The sequence below is a fragment of the Chelon labrosus genome (assembly GCF_963514085.1).
Source record: "Chelon labrosus genome assembly, chromosome: 9".
In the NCBI taxonomy this organism is placed as follows: Eukaryota; Metazoa; Chordata; class Actinopteri; order Mugiliformes; family Mugilidae; genus Chelon; species Chelon labrosus.
In genome coordinates this window covers 15,561,689-15,583,932 of record NC_140359.1, presented here as the reverse complement: position 1 = coordinate 15,583,932, position 22,244 = coordinate 15,561,689, and the positions used below count along the sequence as shown (strand labels likewise).

General features: G+C 41.6%; 3 protein-coding genes across 4 annotated transcripts; 2 read left to right on the top strand and 1 right to left on the bottom strand.

The window, feature by feature from the left end:
• The first annotated feature begins 1,165 nt into the window (after positions 1-1,165).
• On the top strand, positions 1,166-5,721 carry LOC311492899 (D-amino-acid oxidase-like). Its single transcript, XM_084551340.1, has 10 exons — positions 1,166-1,460; positions 1,534-1,648; positions 2,049-2,125; positions 2,795-2,860; positions 3,332-3,386; positions 3,551-3,655; positions 3,765-3,847; positions 4,118-4,235; positions 5,234-5,332; positions 5,411-5,721. The coding sequence occupies exons 1-10, from the start codon at positions 1,228-1,230 to the stop codon at positions 5,534-5,536; spliced, it is 1,077 nt and encodes a 358-aa protein (XP_084407466.1). The 5' UTR covers positions 1,166-1,227; the 3' UTR covers positions 5,537-5,721.
• svopa (SV2 related protein a) lies at positions 5,719-14,456 on the bottom strand. The gene is made up of 16 exons (XM_084551357.1): positions 14,419-14,456; positions 13,175-13,332; positions 12,951-13,036; positions 12,769-12,867; positions 12,293-12,364; positions 12,051-12,175; positions 11,897-11,960; positions 11,681-11,806; positions 11,460-11,588; positions 11,269-11,342; positions 10,793-10,869; positions 10,538-10,642; positions 9,439-9,550; positions 9,276-9,357; positions 7,453-7,542; positions 5,719-7,355 (listed from the first exon to the last, which is right to left on the bottom strand). The coding sequence occupies exons 1-16, from the start codon at positions 14,451-14,453 to the stop codon at positions 7,143-7,145; spliced, it is 1,647 nt and encodes a 548-aa protein (XP_084407483.1). The 5' UTR covers positions 14,454-14,456; the 3' UTR covers positions 5,719-7,142.
• A 252-nt stretch (positions 14,457-14,708) lies between these two features.
• On the top strand, positions 14,709-22,244 carry usp30 (ubiquitin specific peptidase 30). Of its 2 annotated transcripts, none has more exons than XM_084551335.1 (13): positions 14,709-15,874; positions 17,285-17,394; positions 17,486-17,659; positions 17,752-17,855; positions 17,971-18,069; positions 18,230-18,275; positions 18,360-18,454; positions 18,547-18,606; positions 18,704-18,790; positions 18,935-19,015; positions 19,184-19,406; positions 19,496-19,604; positions 20,937-22,244. In XM_084551335.1, the coding sequence occupies exons 1-13, from the start codon at positions 15,804-15,806 to the stop codon at positions 21,187-21,189; spliced, it is 1,512 nt and encodes a 503-aa protein (XP_084407461.1). In that variant the 5' UTR covers positions 14,709-15,803; the 3' UTR covers positions 21,190-22,244. The 2 variants fall into 2 exon arrangements, with proteins under 2 accessions (XP_084407461.1, XP_084407462.1); XM_084551336.1 differs by lacking the exon at positions 14,709-15,874 and adding an exon at positions 15,891-16,158 and having other exon boundaries at positions 20,937-22,243.

Sequence of the window (22,244 nt, the reverse complement as noted above, 5' to 3'; positions counted from 1 at the left end):
TCACAGTGGCCCAATGCACGGATACAATTGCTGGGGAAATGTTAAGTGTAGGGATGAAAGCTCTGTTGTTAAAGAAATACAATGATTTGGTATTGGTGAATGAAAACTACACCAACAAACACTTACAGTGCACCATGGCAAACGACTTGTCTCCTATCCTGTTCTTTAGTGAACCCATTATAAAGTCATACATTATGTTGCTTGGTTTCTGGCGTGGCAGCAGTGCACTTCTGTAATTCTATCAATGTTTTCAGATCCACACATATATAATGAGATGTTTATTCTGCTCATTTTTATATAAAATACTGAGGCTGATCAATAATAAAAACAGCAGACTGTAACATCTCATACAGTTTTGGAGGCCTGTTGATGTCTCCTCGTTTGATATGTTTGTGAGACTTGTGCTGCATTCAGGTAACCTCGGTAGAATAGGAAGAAGAATCGAAACAGAAAAACATTTATTTTACTAACTTATAGACATTGGTTAATCGGATGTGGTTATCCATAGTGTCACACTTGTAGTCATATAACTAATTAGCTAAGTAACGTATCTGTGGCACATTGTTTTCAAGTATTTAGCGTCTATAAATCTAGCTGAATTTATTAGTTTGGACTGAGAGTGTTTCACAGTCGGCTGCTCAGATTTTGCTTTAAACGATGCAACGTGAACGCGGCATTGGTTCAGGGTCGCTGCATTCTCCGCCCCTCACTCGAAAGTTGGACCAGTGAGTGAGTAGTCATCGGACTGTCAGAGTTCAGTGACTCCTGCAGGAGTGGCTGTCGACTAATCTGAAGGTAAACCTAAACTCTTTTGACAAAATTAAAGTCCAGTTTTGAGTGGTTTATTCCGACGATATGTACATTCATGTGTTTTATCGTGCAGCACGAACTTGTGCTCAACCAACGTGTTGCTGTTACATAATGCACTTTATACAGTCATAAACAGTTAGACACAGTTGTTGCACATGGTTCTGTAGTTTTTATGCAGGTTTGCTGAGTGGAAGTGAAGTTTTTTATTTAAACTTCTGTGACAGTGACTGCTTTATTGTCTTTATGTGCCTTTCTTTTCCTTCTCCAACAATGTTAATACATAATATTGAGTAATACATTGTTTAATAGCACTGAAATCACAATAATGTATAAGTATGTTGGAATATAATATAGTATAGTGGTGATTTAAAGTGTTAGGTGCTCTAGGAAAATGTTGTTTACACGTAGGGTTTCTTGATGGATGAGCAAGTCTCTCTGTCTCATGTTGGTGCAGACATGCGGGTGGCGGTGATTGGAGCTGGAGTCATTGGTCTGTCAACGGCTCAGAGCATCTACGAGCAGTATCACTCAGTTGTCAGTCCACTGACCATTGAGGTGTACGCAGACTGTTTCACTCCTCTGACCACCAGCGATGGAGCTGCTGGCTTCTGGCAGCCTTACCTATATGATAAGGGCAACGCCCAGGAAACGTAAGTTCAGTTGCTTTAACTGTGATTTTCCTATTTATTAAAAACAGCTGACACTTTGTGTCCTCGCACACAGGAAATGGAATAAGGAGACATTTGACTACTTGCTGAGCAGGCTCAGGTCACCAGAGTCGGTAAAGATGGGTATATTCCTTCAGTCTGGCTACAACGTCTGCACTGAACCAGCACCTGTGAGTAGTGCTCTGTCCTCAGATAATGCACAATACATGTGACCAGAAAGATAAGATTTGGCCTCACTATGAAGCCATTTACTGTCAAGAACAAAGGTCCTGTTCCATATTTAAATGTATATATAGTTACAATGTAACCTCAAATAAATCACATGCCAGTGCACAATCTACCATAAACAAAAGTCCATTGGTTTCCAGTTGCCGCTGAACTACAGCTTTGTTCAGCCGCACAAAGGATGGTCGCCTGCAGTGGTTGGGACACTTCAACAGAGAGGCCTCGCTAAGGGTTTACACTCACAGTCTATAGTTAATTGGGATTCCATGTCCTGAGCTGACCTGATTCTGCCAAGACGTTTTTAGTACCGTGGTTTCACTGTAAGTGAATTGGTTTTGATTCCAGGACCCCTCATTTAAGGACACCGTCCTCGGCTTCAGACGGCTCACAGAGCGGGAGCTGCAGATGTTTCCCGGCTACACGTACGTTCCCACTGAAACTCCTATAAAACCTCAAAAAAGAAGAACATAAAGGGGAGGCTTTGTGTGAAGAGTCCCAGTCATCCAGATCATGTTATACATATATATATATATGTATACACATATATATATACATATATGTATACACATATATATATATATATATATATATATATATATATGTATATATACATATGAAAAACAGGACTGGTTACGTGAGTTTCAGGTGTGCACCACCCACAGATGTTCCAAATAAAAACCTAATCTCTCCACCAGTTATTCAGAACTGAAGAGGCCACTTGGATGAAACAAAAAAAATAAACCTCAAACATGTTTACAGCTATTTTCATACCATAGTCAGAATTTGACCCTTCTCACACGGGGTTAGCACACTGCTATATATAAAACATTATAAATACAGCAGGAGGAACATAAATCATAGCGTTATATAACCATCGACCATAAAATGAAATAAAGTATCAAAGAAACTGCTTACACTCAATTTCTAACTTGATAAATGTCAGTTTTTGTCAAATCCATCTATTCAGCTTAGTTCCTGCACTAGTCAGTATTTAAAACCAGTCTCTGATTTTTCTTGTTAAATAAGGATACTGTATCTCTGTGTCACCAGCTATAACACTGTAACACATCTGTCTCTTCTGATTTGTCCAGATATGGGTGGTTCAACACTGCTCTCATGGTGGAGGGTAAATCATACCTACCTTGGCTGATGGACTGGTGAGTGATTAACTTTTATTACCTAATAAAACATGAAAGGAACCTCCTGACTGCTGAATTATATACTCTCTTCGGTGGCTTTTAATGTCGTCCCGATTTCGACTCGGCTTAATGAGAGTTTTGTTTTATCTTATATGTTTGCCACATGGTTCACATGGTATCAGTCTACCTATAATGATTAACCTTTTACTTAATGTTTTGTTAACCGAGAGCAGTGCTGTCTGATATGTAAAGCGGACTAAAGTGGTCTCTCAGTGAAAAGTTAAAAATGAACTGCGAGTGAACTGCTATCACGATCTGCGCAGGCATGAGAAGAAGAAACATTTAGACAGCTGTGACCTTCCCATCTAACCCTGTGTATAGTCGTCTCGATAGAATTCACATCAATGTGTGGTGAATAACTCATTTATTTTATTTATTATTTTATTGGTGTCTAGTGCTCACAATGTACATATGTTCTGTTATATTCAGGTTGGAGAAAAGAGGTGTGAAATTTTATCACAGGAAAGTTGGGTCCTTCAAGGAGGTTAGTGCCAGGTCTTTAATATTATAGTCAAATATGTATATATGCTGTATGTAATGTGTATTCAGTTTTAAGGTATACCCAGTCTGTAATATTATAATGTCTTCCTATTTCAAGAAAGGTTTGTTAAATTTCATCATCATATCCTTATCTCTTATGACCCTTAGCTGGCAGAATCTGGGGCAGACGTTATCATTAACTGCTCCGGGATCAGATCAGGAGAACTGCAGCCAGACCCGGAGCTGAAACCAGGCCGCGGCCAGATATTGAAGGTGAGAGAGAGCGGCTCCTAATGTACAGCGTGTAAAAAGTTTATATGACCGACTATAAAGGGAGCACACCATAACAGTAGTCTCCCCTGCTTGTCTCTCTGTGTTTCAGGTGGATGCTCCATGGCTGAAGCACTGGGTTATTACCCACAATTTTAAATCAGGAGTCTACAACACACCGTATATCATTCCAGGGTAGTGCGACTAACACACCACACTGCTGAGCATTGAACTGCTGGAACACAGTGTTGATAGTATTGACTAGAAGTATTGGTATTACTTATGAATTTACAGTGTGACACAAATGACGCATGTTCCTGTGCAGTTTTACTTTCTATATTGTAATTATATGAGTTAAATACTGTGTTTTTAACATTGGGATCATTCCTGCAGCAGTTACAGTCGATAGGCTTGTTTTGTGTTGAGAGTTGTTTTCGTCAGCGTACAGAACATCTGTGTCCGCAGGAGTCGCCTTGTGACAGTCGGTGGGGTTTTCCAGTTAGGAAACTGGAGTGAACAGAACAACTCCACTGACCACCAGAAAATCTGGAAAGAGGCCTGTCAGCTCGAGCCTAGTCTCAAGGTGAGGTGATACCAAAAGGTCATACAAGACTTTTTCTGGGCGGCACAGTGGCGAGGTGGTTAGCACTGATGCCTCCCTGTGTCTGCGTGGGTTAAACTGGCCGTAGGTGTGCATGTGAGTGTGAATGGTTGTCTGTCTCTCTGTGTTAGCCCTACGATAGACTGGCGACCTGTCCAGGGTGTAGCCCGTCTCTTGCCCGATGACAGCTGGGATAGGCTCCAGCAGACCCCGCGACCCTTCACAGGAACAAGCGGTTATAGAAGATGAATGAATGAATGCATGAAGACTTCTTCTTCTGTCTAAACATGAACTCTTTATGGGGCAAGGAAACGTATTTAGTCTTTTCCACATATATTTTGAAATTGCATCCGTCTCTCAGTGAGATTGAGAAGTATGTGGTTTTTACCCAGCCAATCGGCGAAGATCAAGGCAACATCCTGAGGTCAAATCAGGGTCAAATGTGGTCTACAAGGTACCACGAAGAAGTGGCCTGATGTTGTCTAATCTGATAATGTTAACAAGTGCCTGAATCAACACTTATGTTCTAATGGTCTAAATACATGTTTACATTTGTTTATCACTAAAGGGCAAGAAACCATATGTGGTAAATTCATTAATTATGATTTTTCTTCATGAAAATTAAATATTTTGAAAAATTTCACAAAAGTAAAAGTCTTCTTATGACCTACAATAACACTCTACGGTTGAAATTTAGAATTTCCAAGTATTTTAATGAGTGCCCTAACAAAGGTTAATGAATTATTTACAGCAAGTAAGCTAACCCCTGTAGTTATAACAGATTTAAGATTTGGCGTTTGATATATTTAGAATACGCTTTCTGTAATGCAGCCCTCAGATAAGGAAAGATTTGGGACATACGCAAACAAAAACTACTGCAACTATGAGCACATGTAAGGAGTTTAACGGTTTCAATTTGACAGTTTCGTGCAGAAGCTCAAACTTGATAAAGCTTTTCTCTTGTTCCTCTCTAACCGCAGCATGCCAGGGTAGTAGAAGACTGGGCCGGCCTCAGGCCCGTTCGTAGCAAAGTGCGACTGGAGAGGGAGACCATACAGTCCAGTGCAGCCGCGATAGAGGTGAACTTTAACTTCAAGCGGCACTTCAGATGTTAATTATAGTCATTCAACTTCTAAAATATTGCGACACTCACTCAGGTGATACACAACTACGGCCACGGAGGTTTTGGACTCACCATTCACAGAGGTTGTGCCCAGGAGGCAGCGAGGCTCTTCGGTCAGATCGTGGAACAAAAAGGCAAAGGTCCAAAAGCGCGCTTGTAGATTTCTATCTGGTAGTACTGATTGATGCACTCCTTCAAATTGTCAGTGCACATATTGTTCTTATCTACGCTAACATTTAAAGCAAACAGACATTTAATATCCTTTACCTGTGGAGTCATTTACCCGAAATCCTGTTGTTCTTGTGCATCATTACTGAAGAGATAGTACATTCATATGTAATATAATCAGAGGTTTGAGTTCTTTAAAAAGTAATTCAAATATTGAAAATGTACATTTCCAGTACATGTAGTAAATGCAGTGATTTTAAGTGATAAAACCACAATAAATTCCTAAAATAATGAATAACAACATGGATCCACTGCTTGTTTTTTTAAACTATTTACTATCGTATCATACACATTTACATCCAGTGCATCGACAAGAATCTGTGCACACAGACACTTAATGCAGCACTATATCTCAAACACTGGCAGGTAAGAGTCGGCTTGTTGGACCCGTACTGGTCAACTTTCTTTTGTTACTCGTAGAACGAAACTGGGTAAAGTCCATGTCCACATCACCTTTGTTACAAACAAATGCCAAGACAACAGCTAAACCAGGTATCGGTACATTATTTACACGAAATACAGAATGTGACACCCTGCTAAAGTTCACCGGTGGGCTGATGTGTGTCTTAAGCTGAAGTCCAGGATATGTGAACGCGGTGCTGTAACTATGAAGCATTGTGGACTCTAGATATCACTGATGTTAGTTTTCTCTGATGGAGGCTCCAGCACATCCGATATAAATAATAAGACAACGCAATGATCAACACATAAGGAGGTATTTTCGTTATTACTAGAGGAATACCTGCATCTTCCTGTCGTCTTTAGCAGGAAATAAAATTCATTCGTGTCAAAAAAATGTGAAATAATACTAACGTAAGAAAAAACATTTAAGATTCTCGCTGTATGCAAGAGACTACCACCCTGTCGGCAGTGAATCTTAAATAAAATCATCCTAGACTACTCACCCTAATGTTCTGCTGATTCGAAGACATGGAATGGATCTTTATGACGCACTTTTAACAAAGCTGAGTTTGTAATTAGTGTTTTCAGCAGGCAATTTGTGTGCACAGGAAAACGCTGTTTGTTACATATCTATGCCCTTTATGCTAATAGAAGCAGCTTTCTCATAGTGTTAAAAGTCGGTCTCTCAGCCACAAACTGAATAGGTAGTTTTAAGGCTCTTGGAAAAGAAGATAGTTGTTTGAAGCTATTTTTTTCTTAATCCTTGTTGCTTGTCTCACCATAGAAAAGTCGGATTCAAATACTTTGGTTGAAGTAGTAGAATTCTTCTTAACTTTCCATTGTGTCCACCGTTTGCTTTTTGCACTCATGTTGGTCATTTGGTCTTTCCTATCACCCTGCGTGCCGTTATACAGTGGAAAAAATGTGACAGCAATAGTGTTTAAATACTATAATTAGAGTGATGTGTTGTAAAAATGTTGTGCTGCCTGGCTTTCTGAAGCCGCTGTGATGTCTAAACTGAAGAATCATATTACGATGGCCAGAGATGGACTCGGAGAGCTGGCTTCTCTCCTCTCCTTGCCTTTTTTTCTTCTTCGCTGCGGTCGCCTCTCAGTCGTACCCCAGTCGACGTGCCCTCAGCCCTGTGACCCGGAGCTGGAGCGAGGGATTCCCCCCGAGCTTTGGGAGGAGGCCCGGCCCATCATCTCCTGCCCCCACTCACGGTGGCTCGACTCCTGCAGGCCCCGGCCTGTCGTCTCAATTGGCAGTGCGCAGGAGGCGATGGCAGCCAAGAGGCAGCAGCAGCAGTACACTGAGAGGGCCAGGTACACAGATGACTCCAACATCACCTGCAGGATGAAACCCAGAGACAAATAAAGACTATGATGTTAGCATATCCTCATTTTGTGCTGTGTTGTAATGATGAAGCTGGCAGCTTAGTGTTACCTGTGCTACAAATGGTGTGATGAGGGCACCGACTCTGGCCATTCCGCTGCTTGTTCCCAGACCTAAAGCCCTGGTTGCTGTCGGGTACACCTGCAGGTTTTCAGAGAACACAGTTAGCGCTGCTCTTCTCAGGCTCTGGTTCTCTTTCCTTATCTACTGATTTGAGGTGTACAAATACAACCCGAATTCCAGAAAAGTTGGGACGTTATTTAAATGTGAACATAATGAAAACCAAAAGACTTTCAAATCACATGAGCCAATATTTTATGAACATAAATAACGTAACAAATGTTTGAACTGAGAAATATTACAATTTCATGCACAAAATGAGCTCATTTCAAATTTGATGCTTGCTACAGGGCTCAAAATAGTTGGGACAGGGGCGTGTTTACCATGGTGTAGCGTCTCATCTTCTTTTCAAAACAGACTGAAGATGTCTGGGCATCGAAGTTATGACTTTCTGGAGTTTTGGTGTTGGAATACGGTCCCATTCTTGCCTGATACAGGTTTCTAGCTGCTGAACAGTTTGTGGTCGTCTTTGACATATTTTTCTTTTAATGAAGAGCCAAATGTTCTCTATAGGCGAGAGATCTGGACTGCAGGCAGGCCAATTCAGCACCTGGACTCTTCTCTGACAAAGCCATGCTGTTGTAATGGCTGCAGTATGTGGTTTTGCATTGTACTGCTGAAATACACAAGGCCTTCCCTGAAATAGACGCCGTCTGGAGGGGAGCATATGTTGCTCTAAAACCTTTATATACCTTTCAGCATTCATAGTTCCTTCCAAAACATGCAAGCTGCCCATACCGTACGCACTTATGCACCCCCATACCATCAGAGATGCTGGCTTTTGAACTGAATGCTGATAACACGCTGGAAGGTCTCCGTCTTCTTTAGCCCGGAGCATGCAGCATCCGTGATTACCAACAAGAATGTAAAATTTAGACTCATCTGACCATAGAACACTTTCCCACTTTGAAACAGTCCATTTCAAATGAGTCTTGGCCCACAGGACACAGTGTCGCTTCTGGACCTTGTTCAAATATGGGTTCCTTTTTGCATGATAGAGCTTTAGTTGGCATCTGCAGATGGCGCAGTGGATTGTGTTAACCCACAGTGGTTTCTGGAAGTATTCCTGGGCCCATTTAGTAATGTCAGTGACACAATCATGCCGATGAGTGATGCAGTGTCGTCTGAGGGCCCGAAGACCACGGGCATCCAATAAAGGTCTTTGGCCTAGTCCCTTACGCACAGAGACATCTCCGGTTTCTCTGAATCTTTTGATGATGTTACACACTGTAGGTGATGAAAGTTTCAAAGCCTTTGCTATTTGACGTTGAGGAACATTGTTTTTGAAGTATTCCACAATCTTTTTATGCACACCTTCACAGATTGGAGAGCCTCTGCCCATCTTTACTTCTGAGAGACTCTGCCTCTCTAAGACATCCCTTTTTTAGCTAATCATGTTACAGACCTGATCTCAATTAACTTAATTACTTGCTAGATGGTCTCCCAGCTGAATCTTTTTGAACTTTCTTGCTTTTTCAGCCATTTGTTGCCCCTGTGCCAACTTTTTTGGGACCTGTAGCAGGCATCAAATATGAAATGAGCTTGTTTAGTGGATGAAGGTGTACAATTTCCCAGTTTGAACATTTGTTACATTATCTATGTTCTGTTGTGAAGAAAACATTGGGTCATGTGATTTGAAAGTCTTTTAGTTTTCATTTTGTTTAAATTTAAAGAACGTCCCAACTTTTCTGGAATTCGGGTTGTAACTGAATTTTGCACAAGGGAAGTAAAAATACTTAGTTCGGGCATCTTACCTCAGGAGTGTACACATAGGCAGCCTGGAAGCCCCCTGCAATAAACGCTCTGGCGATGAATATTAATACTGTCATGGATATCCTGCAAGGGACAAAGCAGTGGTTAAACGAGAGGATCCACAATTCATGAAAAGTTTAAAAGTCCAACTGAGGCCCACCTCACCTCCCAACACAGCCATAGAGAGGAATGATGCACATGGAGAAGACGAAGAAGCACAAAGCCATGGTCCTCCTTCTTCCCAGTCGATCAATGGCGTAGAGTGTCACCAGCAGCCCTATGTGATGTCAACATAACTTTACTTAAACTACATGGAGTGCAAACTGCAAAATTTAAAAAGTTGTGTCCTTTACTGCACAGTAAGGTACCAGATTGAGTATTTTTAAAGATACACAGATCAGGCATAACATTATGACCACCTTCCTAATATTGTGTAGGTCTTCCTTGTGCCTCCAAAACAGTTGTGACTCATCAGAGAATGGACTGAGGGTGTCCTGTGGTGTCTGGCAACACAATGTTGTTAGTGGGGGCCTTTGGGTCCTATGGGTTGAGGGGAGAGGCCTCTGTGGATCATCCCACAGGTACTTGTTTGGGATCTAGGGAATTTGGAAGCCAGGTCAACACCTTGTGTTGTTTTTCATGTTTTTTGAGTTGTTCCTAAACCGTTTTTGTGTGTGTTCCTGTGTCAGGCTGCATCCTGCTGGGGATAGCTGCTGCCATCAAGGAGTGTCATTGCTATGGGGTGGGGGTGCCACATGAATGCCAGGAACAAAAGTTTTCCAGTAGAACATTGTATTGTCACAAGATGGTCCATCTTATTTACTTCTCCTGTCAGTGGTCATAATGTTGGGGCTGATCAGTGTATGTCCCATGTCAAGCACTCAACTTGTCATAGTAAGCAGCTGCAACGACAAGAACCCCGACAACCTACAGTCTCGCTATGAGAGAGATCTATCCACATTACCTTTAGTATTTTAAGTTATCACTGCTCTCTCTCATTGATCTTGCTGTTCTACTGCTCTCCCCTTGAGTTATTATTATTATTATACCGACATATTAGATACTTGATATCTACAGAGTGATTTGATATAAAGAAACTGTACTAAAGTACTAAAATGATTTGTATAATATTCAGCAAGCAGGTGATTATGTTTAATACAATTATTATTGCAATCATTTCCTACTAATCACTGTAGTAGGAAATGACTGTAATAAAAACTACAAAAATGATCTACAGGATGACGTTTTGGAGAGAATTCAGTACCTGGAAATTCAGACAACGTAGTCCACAGCAGATCTTTGTAGTCATCCGAATTCAGATATTTACACTCTAAGCTGCATCGGAGCTCCTTCTTATTACCTTTGGACACTAGGGGGAGATGTCAAACATCAAACAAGCAGGATAGTACAGATTCAGCCCACTCTCTGTGCTTTTTTTTTTATATAATCATTGTTTTTATAATCATAAAATAAATACAATCATTGAGTTTGTTAGGGGCTTTGTCTGTGTTTAACTCACTTCCACATGCTCCTCCCTCCTGAAACAGCTCTGTGGTGAGCAGGACCAGTCCGTAGTAGGAGAAGGCATTTGCAAACCTACAGAGAGACGGGATGAAACCACGATGATTCATATTCATTCATTAATTTTCTGTAACCGCTTGTCCTATGGAGGGTCATGGGGTGGGGTGATCATTCACACTCACCCCTACGGCCAATTTAGAATCACCAGTTAACCTAAGGAGTAAGCCCAAGTACCAGGAGAGAACCCATAAAGACACAGGGAGAACATGCAAACTCCACACAGAAAGGCTTGGATTCAAACCCAGAACCTTCCTGCTGTGAGGCATCAGTCTAACAACCACACCACTGTGCCGCCCTTGATGATTCATATTTAGAAATCATTTATATTAGAAATTTAAAAAAAAAAGAATTTGGAGAGCAAGAAAGAAAACAGTGTCTGAGTTTATGATTGTGTGGCATCGATCATTCACTCACCAAATGAACCACAGCAGAATTGTGGTCCAGCGGAACTTGGATGAAAATAGGTCTTTAATCTTCCCACGATCTTCCTAATTAAAAGAAGAGACATAAAAAAAAAAAAAACGCAATTGACAAAATGTAAGGGTATCATACGTGATTAATGTCTAAATTACAGATCATGGTCATCCTGCAGAAACAGACTGCACCTGTCTGGCAGCGATTAGCTTTCCTAGTGGCATGGGTGCTCCGTTCTCTGTGGCGATGCGCTTCAGCGTGGCTAGAGCCTTCTCCTGGTTCCCAGTCAGAACATCGTATCGAGCGCTCTCCGGTAGCCACTGCTCCCACCGCGCCCCAAAAAATCAAGCATGTCACTTAAAAAAGCTGCGATTTGTTATGCATCTCGCTGTAGAACAAGACTAATACTCACAAAAGACAGAAAGGCAAAGATGAAGAGCGGGATGGTAGAAAGGCCGAGCAGCCAGCGCCAGCCCAGAGTGGGCATCACCAGGATTGCTAAGAGGACCTCAAACACGGTGCCCAGGGCCCAAAATATCTGCAACAGAACAGACGCAAGCTATTAGAGCAAAAGAGACTTGGTGTCAATATTATATAAAATGAGATGCTGGCACAGATAAATCTATACCTCAATCAGCAAGATACATGTGGCTCTGGACTTCATAGGTAGAAATTCTGCATACAGCGTCACCCTTTAGGGAGGGACACTTTACTATTAATCCAAGCTGAGATCATTAATCACGGTGTGTCTTTTTAAAGAGATCAACAAATGTTGTACTCACGACTGCGGGGCTCCTCCAATACCAAAGCCCACCAGCGCACGGAGGACGAGGATCCACCCGTAAACGGGCGCAAACGCACTCATGAGGCCGTAGAACATGGTCCACAACACACTCATCTTCAGACCCTGCGTCAACAAATGAAAATAAGCTAATAAGCTGATATTTTATACTATATACAGTACATGACCTCATGAATGGTCCACTACTAAGCTATACATGTCAAACAGGAGAGTAGAACTTACTGTTTTTCTGCCATATTTGTCAGCTATGTTTCCCCAAAGAGAGGAGCTGAGCATCATCCCAATGAACACTGCCTGTACCAATGAAAAAAATGTAATCAGTGTAAGTGGGATTAGGCATGCTGCAGCACAATTTTGCGACAAATACAAGTGGCTGATGTTAGGCACTTTCTCTTGCACATATTCAAACAAAGCATTTTTGTTTTGCCTATCTACAACACTTTTAATAAAACCGTGCCTTGTTTGCAGGTTGCCTTTTGTCATATTGTATCATAAACATGGCTTTGATAGTCATTTTGCAATGGGATCTAATGACACTGAAATCTGTCAAGGCCTCTACTTTCCCACGTGGTGCTTATTTTACAGCAGAATGCAAGCACTTACTTCGAAACAATCCCTAAGCACTTGATCAATAACTACCCAGGCAGCCACACAGCCCTGCAAGCAGGAGCACTTTACGGGCATTAGAGAGCCATTACCGATGTGAGCAGTGCCACCTCGAGGCTTGGCAGTCTCCATTCACAGTGGAGCTGTGGGGCTAAGATGCTGAGGATCATCATCTCCATAGCATCAGCCATCTGAGCAAACAGAAAAACCGGTAAATCAGTATATTCACACAGTGGACTTTGTATGGTAAATCATTTTTAACTGAAGTTCTCACCCATGACAAACCAGTGAGGATGGAGAGTTTCCACTGAAATGTCCCGAAGCCAATGGCCTCGACAGCATCTTCTACCATGAACGTATCTGAAGGGATGAGAAATAGGAATCTTGAGGGAAAGTACGTTCCATGTTACTTGAGTGTGAGTCTAATATAGAAGTGTGGGGAAAGGGAGCTCAAACAAAAAAGCTGTCTGGGAGAACTGGAGCCCTGCAATTCTGTACCGTCAGTCGGGTTGGCAAACTCTCGAGGTACCGGAGCTCCTTCTGCAAGTGCCACAGACTCCAGAGCGGTCTGGTCAGTGATCCTGGCATCCTGTTCTCTGCCCTCGACATCCTCCTCAGAACGTGTGCTCTCTCCCGTGCGACGGAAGCGAACAACACTACAAGAAACAAAGAAGAAATCTCTGTTTTCCTAAAGCCTCACTTATATACAGTAGAGTTTCAGAAGACTAGTTCCAAGACAAAGTCAAGTGCAAATGAGAGTCAGAGGCTGTTGCCTGGGTGATATGAGCTTTTTCTGGATGTGATTTGGTGAATGGGTGGTACTCTTGTCCTATGGGCGATCCATGTCAAGCCAACTGGCAGCTCTAAACACTCTGTTTAGTGCTTGGCGAGTTTAAAAAGGCTAAACACACGGAGATACACATGCTACTAACGGAAGGCTTAATCTTAGGCTTAACATGTAGAAAATTGATAGTTTGTTTAGGATGACAGCTCCAGAGAGGTCTTAATTATTGTAATTAGATAGCATAGTCTACTTGCAATGGAAAGTATCAGCGTCACAGATGAGTCTGTTAGATGCCCAGGGATATATTCTATGCCTTATACTGTAAACCGCTATAATTTTGCAGTTTCTTCTGGAAAGAAAATGAATTTGTTATTGTCCAGCACGTCTACTGCAATATCACTTTGATTTAAACAAAAAACCAAAAACATGTCGTACTTTTCTCCTGTTTTTTGAACATTTATGAAGAACTGTGAGCATGTAATTCTTGAAGGTGACTGGCATACGTTTTACTGTAACGTTCAGGATACACTTTTATGCTCAAGGGTTAAAATAAATCACGCAAGGTTATGAGTCATGGCAGCAAACACAATAACAAGTTCAAATATTAACTTATCTAGAAATCGCTGCAAACCTTGCACCTTGAGAATAAATAACAGCACATAGATTTCCGATAAAAAACGCTGCGACTATAAACAACCTGCACCACCAGCCGAGTCTGACCATGCCTTGTTGTTTTTATTTATTCCTGGATTTATAGGATCTAATTTCTAGGTTACATGGCTGTTAATGTGTGTCTGAAATGACTGCTGCTTTTTGAGGAATGTCATGCTATTTGTGGTCCGGCGAGCTAACCAAACACGAAGCTGTCAGTGGGCGAAGCGGACAAACATGCTGCCATGACTGAAAAATGGACGAACAGAACCGAAAGGCGCTGATGTGCAGATTGAAGTCTACTCACGGCAGCTGTCTCAGTTGGAAATGATCATCGTCCATTTTGGTGTTTATTTGCGTGCGCTCCTTTTGGCCTCATCGCCGTTTACATTGTCACGAAGAGCAGCGATTTCAGCACCGAGGAGAGCGACCTGCTACGAGTGTCTGCTGACAGCCAATCAGAGGCCGCCCTCGGCGAGTCAGAGGAAGAGCGGAGGAGCTCAGGGGGATCTGCATGCATGCTGATTACTGGAGAAAACACATGACTTATCAGCGCTCTGACACTGAGCCGCCGGCGTGTCACACTTGATGGCACACCATTGCTCCAGTAGACCAGGTGACATCAAAGATGAGCACAGAAGACTGAGTTTATGAATAGTGATGTTAGAGGAAGCTTATTAGTAATATCTTGCTTCTTCTCTGATCCGATTGACACTGGAAATTTAGCTTGTTTTTTTTTACTCCTAAAGATAAATCATCACGCAAAAGCTACCATTGTTAAAATTGTGTGTTGGCCAGTAGCTAAGTTTGTTTGTGTTGCACCTTTCAAACTGGGAATTACGTTAAAATGGCTGACTGATGTACGGAAGTGAATTAGATTAAAACTTGAATTAAAACTTATGTAAGGAGGCAGGGAATTTGTCATTCTAATGGCAATGAAACAACAAAATGCTTCTTGTATTGTTTATGTCGGCCATAGGCAACTAAATCTACGGAAGAATTCAAATAAATCGTGCACGGTTCTGGATCATGGCAGGAGACACAAGTTAACATACAAACTAATGTAGAAATCGCAGCAAACCTGCACAAATAACAGCACACAGATTTCCCAGGAAAATGCAACCACTGCAAACCATCTATACTAGCAGCCGAACTTCAACATGCTGTGTTTTCGGTATTGTGTGTTTGGGTCAGACTTTCATGCTTAATGTTCTGAAGGGTACAAATAAATGTTTGGTATTATGTATTTCTTCAATCAGAACCTGCTTTTAACAGGTTTTATTGCTGCATTTTGCATATAATTGCTTCAAATGTGAAAACCAAAATGACTGAAATAAATACATTGTTACTGGGGCCTTTGAGTGGAGAAGAATTACAAAACATGACATTTTAAATGTTGCTAGGATTTTCATTCATAAATGTAGAAAATACTGAATAAATCACAGCAAAACAACTGTAGAATCATCTCACCAGAGTTTCCTTGAGAGAGAGAGAGAGCAACGAAGAAAAGTGGTTTGCTTGTGTTATACTTTGAACGTTGTCTGGAGGATGAATGCAGTACTGCCTCCTGTAAATGTGCGCAACAAACGTTTGTTGGTCGGAGTGTAAACTGTGTAACACACCAGTTCGCTCTTCCTTGGTTCCGTCCTGAAACATGCCACAAAATGACGACAGTTCCGCGAAGCCAGCAGGATGTTGTGGTGCAGACCAGAAAGCGCTGATAAGCTTGTTGGCGAGTTCCTTGGCACCGGACCCGGCGTCAGGTAAAGCCTCTCCACTTGGCAAACATCAACTACAACTTATTTTTAGTGCTAGAGGACAGGAGCGATGCGGGTCACGGCGCCGCCGTACGTTGGACTCGGAGCGTAGCATGCGCAGACAGAGCAGACACCGCAACCTGGTTCAGTTTTTCGTTTTCTAAACCCGCTAACGGACATACACGACAACAGTAGTACTGTATTGTACAAGTGTTCCACTGTAGCGGCTTGGATGTTTATACACAGAGGAGACATAGTACACAGAGGGCAGTCTGACCTCAGTGTTGTCGGTAAGTTAGCATTAATGCTAAGCTAGCTCCTGTCCAGTGTGTGTTGTTGGTAGTGTGAGATGGTTGTGGAGGGGGGTAGGCAGCATAGTAACCTTACAAACGTAACTATAGCTCACATTTGTTAGTTTATAATGTAAAGTAGCATGTTAACTGGGTCATTAACAGACTGGGGCAGGTGTGTTGATCTAATCAAGTCCTGTCCTGTTTGCACCACAGATAAACTAATTGGATCACGGGTTAGTAGACCATAGAATTAATCGAATTGCTTTCCACTAGATTGTGTGTTGTTTTGTCTAATTTCTCAGGATGAGAGGGTATGCATTCATAGCTAACAGAAAAAAATTAAATAAAAACAACATTGTGAACATTTTAGACCCACGTGGGTTCCCTTTAAATCCTCAGCGACTGCAGCTGTTGACTCACTCAGACTGTAGATAGGTGCTGTTACATTACACTGAGGGGCATGCATTCAGTGTACGTCAGTGGGGGCAGACTAAATACTACAAACACGTGTCAGTTCATTGGGTATATTTGTGAAAATGTAACAGCCACTTAATAGCTGTTATAATATTCAGTTTACAGCAGTGTGAGGAAGGTGGTAATTCAAGTGTCTGATCATTTTGGAGGATGTACATTGTGGTGTCAAAATAATAGAAACGCGTTGTGGGTACTACACAACACAGTTAAATATTACTAGCAACTACAGCCTCCAAAGTGAAAACACAGTTGAATGAACAGCTCTCTGTAATTTAAACTAATGTTGAAAACATAACCTTCATGAAGCTAAGATTTAGTGCAGGGCTGTTATGTTAGAACAGTGATCCTAATGAAGGGGTAAGTAACACTATCACAAACTACAGCACAGCAAATGATCAAAAGGTTTTGGTCTTACAGGTACTACAGCTGAAATTCAACTTTTTATCAATATCAATCAACATCAGTGTCTGGGATTTGTAGTTCCCAGATACATATGTTAAATCCCTATCCGTAGGGTTAGAGTTAGTATTCTTGGCAATATAAATCGCATATTGATGTGTGTATTTACTTGTTGCTCTCATGCAATCCTGCCTGTTCTCCTGTTCTGCTTTTCAGCTGTGATTAATCAACATATGTTGTCTCTTTCCAGAAACAAGATGATAAAAAACTGGGGTGTCATTGGCGGGATTGCTGCTGCGATTGCAGCTGGAGTATACGTTTTGTGGGGCCCAATTACAGAGCGAAAGAAGAGAAAGAGAGGTAAGAATTGGTACAAAAACAACATACACAGATTATATAAAGGGAACTGGTTATATTACTGTAATTTACAATGACTGGTGTTTCCCTCCAGGTATGGTTCCAGGTCTCTTAAACTTGGGCAACACCTGCTTCCTGAACTCTTTGCTTCAAGGCTTGGCAGCATGTCCGTCCTTCGTCAGGTGGCTGGAGAAGTTTTCAAGGCTGCCTTCAATCCAGTCATGCAAAGACAACCAGCTGTCCACGACACTGCTCCAGCTTCTCAAAGGTATATACAACCAGCCTGTCACATAAGAAAGTGTAACGGACCAGCTGTGTTCATTCACATTTTTCACATGATGGCTGTTTCTGCACTGACAGCTCTGTCCAGTGAAGAGCCGATAGAGGAAGATGTGCTTGATGCCGGATGCCTCTTGGATGTTCTCAGACTGTACCGGTGGCACATCAGCTCATTTGAAGAGCAGGTTAGTTAATTATGCCGTTAAATGGTATTTTTTTTAGTATTTGTATGTATAATTTATGGTGCAATGTCACATTAAAATCTGTTGTCTGTTTTTTTGTTTGCCTATCCCCTCTCAGGATGCACATGAACTTTTCCATGTCCTTACATCTTCTCTGGAAGAGGAGCGGGATCGCCAGCCTAAAGTCGCTCATTTGTTTGACATGGAGTCCCTCGAGGTAAGTTATCATTTCGCCGCCTGCGTTGTTCTCAGATCTCTCCTGCATGCTGCCCCCCTTCCCGCACTCTGCTGTTGAGTTTCCTGGTGTTGTTGTGCTAATTAAACAGTCACAAAGTATAGTATGATGTGAATTATTTTATGTGGATATTTTATACCAGAGTATCCCTGACCAAGATGAGCAAACTATGACCTGCAGAAGTCGGGGTAAGAGGACAAATAAATCACAGAGCCTGTATGATAAAACAAGAAACCAATATATTTAATCTCTTGACATTTTTCTTTTTGCAGCACCTCTTCATCCAATACCAAGTCCATGGAAATTTCAGCATCCTTTTCATGGTCGGCTAACAAGCAACATGTCGTGCAAGCGCTGCGAACTGAAAGTGAGTTTGTTTGTTTTTTGGTCCAAGTGGTGAACAGAAAACTAGTTTGTGTTACGGAAGTGATTTATTCCTCCATTATGTGTTTTCTTTAGAGTCCTGTGCGGTATGACTCATTTGAGAGCCTCTCTCTGTCCATCCCTTTACCTCAGTGGGTAAGCAAAAATGGCACCAGCACATGTCACCAGAGTACCACTACTGAAGATACCACTATGTTGACGTTGCCGTAACTTGACCTGTGTTTGTTCCCAGGGACGACCTATGTCTCTTGATCAGTGTCTTCAGCATTTTATCTCCTCAGAAACCATCAAAGAAGTCGAGTGTGAAAACTGCACCAAGGTACGTGTAGACCAGGATCACCGTCTTGTTAAATTGTAATCCTTGTGTTAAATGTTTCACTGAAAACCAAAGACGATGAACCAGAAGTCTTCTCTTTTTCTCATCTGTTTCTTTTTTTTTTTTTTTTCGATCATTACTCTTCAGCTTCAACAAGTTACCACATTAAATGGGCCAGTTCTAGAAAACCAGAGGACGACATTTGTTAAACAGCTAAAACTGGGAAAGGTAACTGTATTCATTATGTCACTGTTGGCTAAATATTAATGGTCTGAGATGTTAATCTGTACACAGCTAAAGCCTTTTTTTTTAATCCAGTTCAGGGAAATAAACGTAGGAGTAGTTTGGTGGATCAAAACTTTGCCTTATGTTCTAATGACCAATGTTTTTTTGTAGCTCCCCCAGTGCCTTTGCATACATTTACAAAGACTGACATGGTCTAGTGAAGGAACCCCCATCAAACGACAGGAGCACGTTCAGTTCGCTGAGTATTTATCGATGGACCGCTACAAACACAACTCTTCCACACAGAGGAGCCAGCGGATCAGATGTGCACCAAAAGCATTAAAGGCAGAAAATCTAGAGGATTCCAGAGAAAAGCCCACAGCCAATGGCACTGGTATGATGGATATCCTACATCTGTAACGTCACACTGCTTCATGTGTAGCTAGTTCTTGTCATGCATCTGGTTTACATTTTGTTTTCCAGATGCAGAGCATCATAACAACAACAAACCTTTTTCCAACGGGACCTGTTCATCTGTATTTCTTCACTCTCCGAATTTGACTTCAGAGCTCAGCCTCACATATGACTACAGGTAAACTTTCCATTTGTCTGTTTGTAGTCTGACAAGCAGGGGTCGCGTTAACCGAATATTTTCCGTCATTGACCGTTTTTTTATTTTTTTTTAAAACGGTGATGGAAAAATCTGAAGGCCATCTGTTATTTTGACAGATTGCAATTCACACAACAGACCACTTGGTGGCGTGTGATCATATTAACTGGCTCTTGTCTCTCTTGGTTAGTAGTGTAAGAGTCAGTTAAGTTTCGTTTCTCTGCCGGCAGAGTGAGTGGCTGCTGACTCGGTTAAGCAGGGATCCACGAGCAGTGGTTATGAGTCGGTTAAGTTTCGTTTCTCTGCGTATTGTGCGTAAGTGAGTGAGTGTCTGAGTGCCTTAGTTTGATAGTGGTCAAGTCGGGTAGTACGTTTAGATTCTCTGCCGAGTGAGATGTAAGATGTTTGAATGGTGCAGTTTATTGATTATATCAATCAAACTTGGTAGGACTCAACCGAGTCGGTTAAATAGATTCATGATTCTTGAGTCGTCTTTGATGGCCGGCCAAAGATTCGGCTCTTCCACCGCTACTGAATATTAATTGAAAATTAAAGAAAATTAAATGCTATTGAATGTCATTATTATCATTTAAAAAAAAAATTAATAAATACAGTGACTGGTAAAAATGGATTATGACGGAATCTGTATGACCCTGTCAGTCAAAATGACGGACAACGAAAAAGTCTAGCTCAAACTCTGCTGACAAGTGTTGTTTGTTGACTGCCTGCAGGTAAACGGGCCATGTGGTGACAAACGAGGTCTATCATACCCTGTAGGCTATAGCAAGAAAATAAGTCTTGGCTCAAATGTGTTAGACTTATGCTTGCTGGCTACAACGGAGCCCTGAAACCTTGGCTACATCATCAAATACAGCCGATGGTTCATGGATGGTGTAATAATTTTATACAGCGGTCTTTAGTTAGTCAGATGACATTCAGTTTAGACTTATTCCGAGTAAGTTTTCTCGAAGGTGACCTACATGCTTACCCACATGTTACACACCAGTCAGATAAATGTAAAGGGGTGCAGGGGCTTTAAGGTAACTCCTTACATATGAAGTTATAACAGTATTACCTGTGTGAACCGAGGGTTTGATTTAGAGGTGAGTTTAAATGGTGTGTAAAAGTGAGTATTGTGTTCATGTGAGTGGAAAAGGTTAAGCAAATATAAATGCATGATAAACTGAACACAGTATTGTATTATTTGTCCCACTCGTAATGATGTACATGCAGATGTTTTCATACAGGTCATGAGTGGCGACTGATCATCAATCAGCTATACCTGTCTTTTGACTGTAGCGTTTTTCCTTCCAGTTCCACAGAGTACCTTTTCCAGCTCACAGCTGTGCTGGTCCACCACGGTGACATGCACTCAGGACATTTCATCACGTACCGCCGCAGCCCTTCCTCACCACGCAGCCCTTCTCCCTTCAGCTCGCAGTGGCTTTGGGTGTCAGACGACTCTGTGCGCAAAGCCACCCTGCACGAGGTGCTGTCTTCCAACGCTTATATGCTCTTCTACGAGAGAGTTCGGAGGTTCAGCCTCACCCTGCACTCAGAGGAGTGACCAGAAACTCATAACCTCAAAGCCTGAAGGACTTCCCAATCAATGCTGTCACACTGGATGTGACAATGAGACCAGAGAGGAACACCTTCCTAGTTTTCTTACTAACGCTGAATGTTGAAGGACGTTGTATGATGGAGGCTGTCAATCCCAAAGATAATGGACCTGCAAGATTTTAGACAAACATCTGGTCACTTAAACCGGTTTTCTTTGACTCGTGTAACAATTTCCGTCTTGTAACATTTTGGCTTCTACGGGACAAAGAAACAGGAACACAATATGGTAAACACCAAAGTAAAAGCCCAGAAATACATGTGGGCTCATGTGTGACGCTCATAATGATAGTTCTGTTGAGGCCGTCAGAGGTGTTGGCATTTTTTATGATACTGTATTTATTGATGTTAAATTTAAATGCTAATACTTTAGGGTGTTCCCGTTATTTTGCCTGTACATTACAAAAACACAGAAGTAGCCGATTAAGTCTTGTCAAAGATGGTATTTAGAAGTTACAAAAAGTCAGATAAGTTGAATTTATCTTAACTCTGGTTCTCTGTTGTCTGATTTGCCTGATCATTCCCTGCAGTGCACGTAAACTGTTTTAGACTCAAATGTTTCAATTGACACAGTTTAGGTGTTGAATTTGATATTTTTCAATAATCCTGACACTGTTACGATTTGCAAAGCTGCACGGTTGAGTTTCAAGTGCCAAGTTGTTGCTAATGCTCGAGATATTTAACACATGGACGCACGAGTGCTACAATGAATGAGAGCGTCAGATGAGGACCCTCCTTGAAAGTATGATGCATCACAGCCCTTCGGCATGGTGTGGGGCTTCAGATTAATCTCGGTTAAGAAACCAGTTTTTAGGTGAATCATCCTGCATATTTTTAATTCTGTGAAAGTGGTAACTGCCGTTTCCTACTAAACCAACAAAATCTAAATGAGAAATGGTTCAAAACTCTGTAACGTCTGCAGTTTGCACTAATGTATATTCATGTGGATTTGTGTGCAATTTGTAAAGGTGATTGTTTTCAGGTATTAAAAAAAAATCACTAAGA